The sequence below is a fragment of the Habropoda laboriosa genome, unplaced genomic scaffold (genome assembly GCF_001263275.1).
Source record: "Habropoda laboriosa isolate 0110345459 unplaced genomic scaffold, ASM126327v1 scaffold214, whole genome shotgun sequence".
Classification (NCBI taxonomy): domain Eukaryota; kingdom Metazoa; phylum Arthropoda; class Insecta; order Hymenoptera; family Apidae; genus Habropoda; species Habropoda laboriosa.
In genome coordinates, this window is record NW_017100328.1 from 325,798 (window position 1) to 330,068 (window position 4,271).

At 35.7% G+C, this 4,271-nt stretch overlaps 1 protein-coding gene across 1 annotated transcript in view; it reads right to left on the reverse strand.

Annotated features, from left to right (window-relative positions):
- The window catches only part of LOC108574415 (fibroblast growth factor 18), a 21,414-nt gene extending 20,078 nt beyond the window's left edge, over window positions 1-1,336 (reverse strand). Inside the window, exons 1-2 of the mRNA XM_017936998.1 lie at window positions 1,323-1,336; window positions 302-347 (exon numbers count right to left, since the gene is read on the reverse strand). Coding sequence (XP_017792487.1) covers window positions 302-347; window positions 1,323-1,336 — 60 coding nt within the window. The remainder of the gene's footprint in view (window positions 1-301; window positions 348-1,322) is intronic.
- Between the last annotated feature and the right edge of the window lie 2,935 nt (window positions 1,337-4,271).

Sequence of the window (4,271 nt, forward strand, 5' to 3'; positions counted from 1 at the left end):
ATATTGGTAATTTTAGTCCGTTCGTACAAAAAATTGTAAATAATTAAATAAGCATTTTTGGAGAAAACGAAATCGTACTAACCCTTTGCACTCGAGAGCGTTTTAACGTTTCGCTCCACCAACTCGGTAATCGTAGACAGAATTTAAGATAAAAATTGCACAATTAAAACAGAAGAAACATCATATTTTATCAGTTACATATCAATTTACACATTTATAATTTTCTATGCCAGTAGAGCTGGAATATCGAGTGCAAAGGCTTAATGGTTTTCGTTATAAAAAATACAAATACACCACTCACCATCAGGAGGCACAAAATCTTCGCTAAAACGGCAAGCTGTGGTAACCTGCAACAAACGAAAAACACCCGAGTTAAATTATCGGCTGTTTAATTCAAACATGAGAGGCGTAAAGATCGTTCTTCGATCGTTACGTGATACATATGAAATATTATGTACAAAGAATGAAAAACAGTTCCATAATTGACGTTTGCCGTTGTATCTGTAAAATTTCAATTTGCAACACGCAACCTAATCGTTCACGATCTCCGCATGATTTACCGTATGCAAATAAATTTCACGTGATTACGGAGTACGGACTCACGTGACGGAGGTTACTATTAGTAGTGGTATAAATTGAAAGGATGGGATGCGGTGGGATCGCTTCTGACAGATAAGAAAAATACATATGGGATAATTAGCGGTGAAAATAAATTCTGGTGGACATTTTGTACGCGGCGTGTGTGTGTACCTGCTTCACGGTTTTACTTTCCTTCTCAGATGTTAATATTTTTTTCTTTGACTCATTTTTTAAATAAAAACACCGAAATATTGATTTTTCAGTTTGGAGGCAATAGAAAAGATTTGACATTTTATAACGTAAATCGGTATCGTTAAATAATTAACAGACTACCAATGAAACCTACGAGTACGTTATTTCGAGGATTGTGTCTCCAAAAATTGAATTATTTTGAAAATATCTCTTGTCATATATACAGCGATTTTGTAGTGTAAAACAGTTTCTTTCATTGCAAAGTACTTGTACAGTGAATTTTATACAGAATAAAGGCGTTTATAGTAAACAACAAGTACTATCTATTATTAGTTTCATAAAAAGAGTTGTTCACTGTGTAATAAAATTAAAAAAAAAAAATGTAAAATACAATAACATTTCAAATTCAAATTATTCAGAGATCAAATTACAAGGTAAAACTACTCAACCGAATCCTCCAATTCCGGAGAACACAGAAATATAAACTATTCATCGTACACCATACGCAATAATTTTCCTTAATTATCTTCATTCATAATTCCCACGTTTACATTGACTCTTTCATTTTGTATGCTTTAGCGTAAATCTGAAGAACAGAGTAAACAGAGAATCATCCGGAAGTACCGTATGATTTCACATCAATCGCCACGTTATTGACCTGGTAAAGAAGAAGTTGGTTTCACTTTTCACAGTCTATGAACTCTCGTTGGCCGCTGTCCTGAAAGAGTCCTCGGCCCCGAGCTATCCTCGGTTCAAGTGTCCAACGAAATATTAAATTAAAAAAGAAAAAGGACGTGTGATTAATTTGCTCCAGCGATATCACCGTTGGAGGAATAAAAGGGAAAAATTAAAAGTATTATAATACCATAGGGTGCCGTGGGTTGTAAATAATAACCTAGTTGCGTACGAGGTACGTGCGGTGAACCACTGCAACGAGTTGCATAATGTGAATGCATCTCGTGTTACAGAACACAGGTGACCAGCAACACCGGGCGGCAGCAATGACGTCGTGAACGTTCATTACCCGTTCACTTTAATTCGACTGGGTTTATTGGCTGGTGAGTGGAATTGCGGGGTGGACCAAACGTTTCTCTATTCTTTCGTATCATCCCACCTACCACGTTCCAACGCAAGCACCTTGATGCGCTGCGTGGAATTCCGTTTGTCGTGTTAGTGCTCTTAAACCGTTTACTTTATTTTGCCCACGTCAACTGAATCTTCGTAGAAAACGACGGTAAACATTCCTATCGAATCGCTTGGGAACTGTTTCAACACAATGTAACGTAATTCTCTGGGAAATTTATTTTTTTAACCGTCGTCCTCCGCTGTGCGCGTGTGTGTTCACGAGAGATTCCGAGTATTGTTGTTTCAACGATACGAGCGTGAATATCGTTTTCATAGTGATAGGTAAAAGTGCAAAATTTCAATTCTTTTGGTTGTACAAGGTGGCTCGCGTAACACGTGACTGTCTTCTCTACACAGCTACGACAGTGTGAGAAAATTTGTACAGATGAGTGATTTAAATGGTTTCAAAGGCTGAATACGATGGAAGACCATTTTCTTTTTTAAACGCCATCTTCCTCTGCTTTTTCTTCGGATCGATAATATGGCCTTAAAATGGTGGACTCTAATATTTCAAATCAAACGCGACACTTCCTTCATCTTCTGCTATTTCTTCCACAAAAGAAAACAAACTGTTCTTCCATCTTATTCATCTTACCTCTTCAGCGGAAGAAATGGAAAAAAAAATGAAAGCTGGTTTCACATTTGATTTCAAATTTCAGAGCCTAAGGTCATTTTAACGTACGGTAGAAAAATATATATAAATTTATGTGAAAAGAAGGTAGACGACTTTGAAAAAGGGAAACAAATGGCACTTATCGAAACCATTCAAATTACGTACGAAAATTGTCTCCTAAGCTAGAGAAGATAATCAGGTATTTTTTCTACCTGGCCCACCCTGTATATCGTCGATGTTTCATTCGAAAGAATTTACAAACACTTCGTCCCCAGCTATATTGGCTTACATAATTGCAAACTTAGTCACAGTAACGTTTTCTGCTGACAACGCCTGCTAATCATCTTATTAACGGCTACGTATCAAGATGAATAGATAAATATGCTTGTTCGTAACTCGATACGACGGTGTCCAAGGTATCGACAGGTATAGGATGCATTAACATTCGAACTTCTCGACATGTGTTACGTAACGAATTAAATGTTAAAACGGCAATGTTTTTATTGGCAATCGCCAGCGAAGAAAAGAGGGAAAAGGATAGTTGACGAGGAAAATTTCTAACAGCGTAGACTATATGGCACCAACCGCTATAAACGGCAGCACGCTCTCCGTGAAAAATCCAGTATTTCCAGTATTTCTAGTATTGATGACAAGAGTCATCGAGGCCGAACGCGAAGGTGGGTCTTCGGGGGCGATTCCGCCATTCCGAAGACTTCCATGACGCGCATCGCGAGACTCGAAATGTCTAATTAAACGCTTCTGTTCGGGCGGGGTACATAATTCCATAATACTTGTACTTCAAATTTTACACCAAACAAGTGAATTATTTATCGGAAATTCACTCGATGAATTATTTTGAGGAATTTAAGAAACTTGCATTACCCTTAAGATTATTTAACGATAAAACGGGAAAAGGTTGGATTGAAATTATACGGATGAAATTGCACGGTACTTAATAGTAAATATTATACGCGCGTTCAGTGCAAATAGTATATCAGTTGTAATGGAAGAATTGTTTTTTAACCCTGAGAACACTGTAATCTATGCTTTGCAAGCATAGAAATTATCAAACGCACTGTGTACACGCAACACGACAGCCTGGAAATAACTATTTTAAAGAAAATAACGAATAAGAGAATAATAGTAGAGAAATAATAATATTACAAAATTTTCCGGGGTAATTGAAATTTTTAGTGGCGGGATAATTAAAACGACAGGGCGAATATGGTATAAAAAATTGTAACATATTTCAGGGAAACAGATATGTGATCAAATATTTCAAGTTTTCCCAAATTAATCCTTATTCCTTAGCATTCTTAGAATCCTTACAATTCGATACGATCGAATCTAACTGAACAAACCTTTAAGAGCTCTAACGCACAATTTACTGAATTTTCATAATTTGTTGGTGTTCGATTTCGCGATAAATTAGTGTCAACCGAAATTTTCGTGAAATACGCGGTTACTGTTAAATTAACGCGTATTATTAGTATATAAAGGGGTAATTTTTATATATTCTTTCATTTTAAATTAAAAACATACTTTGACCAGTATACCTACGACATATTCAATACATTTCTTATTTTTGTCAGACAGTGTTTTTAATAAAATTCCTAACTTAAATTCATTATTTTAAAATTGTGAAAAATGCATAAAATATTTCTAATTCTACAAAATTCCAATTACCACGAGATAAAAAAAAAACGTTACGAGATGAAACGATTAATAAGACGAAAGGTAACTGTATATAATAGAAATGTTT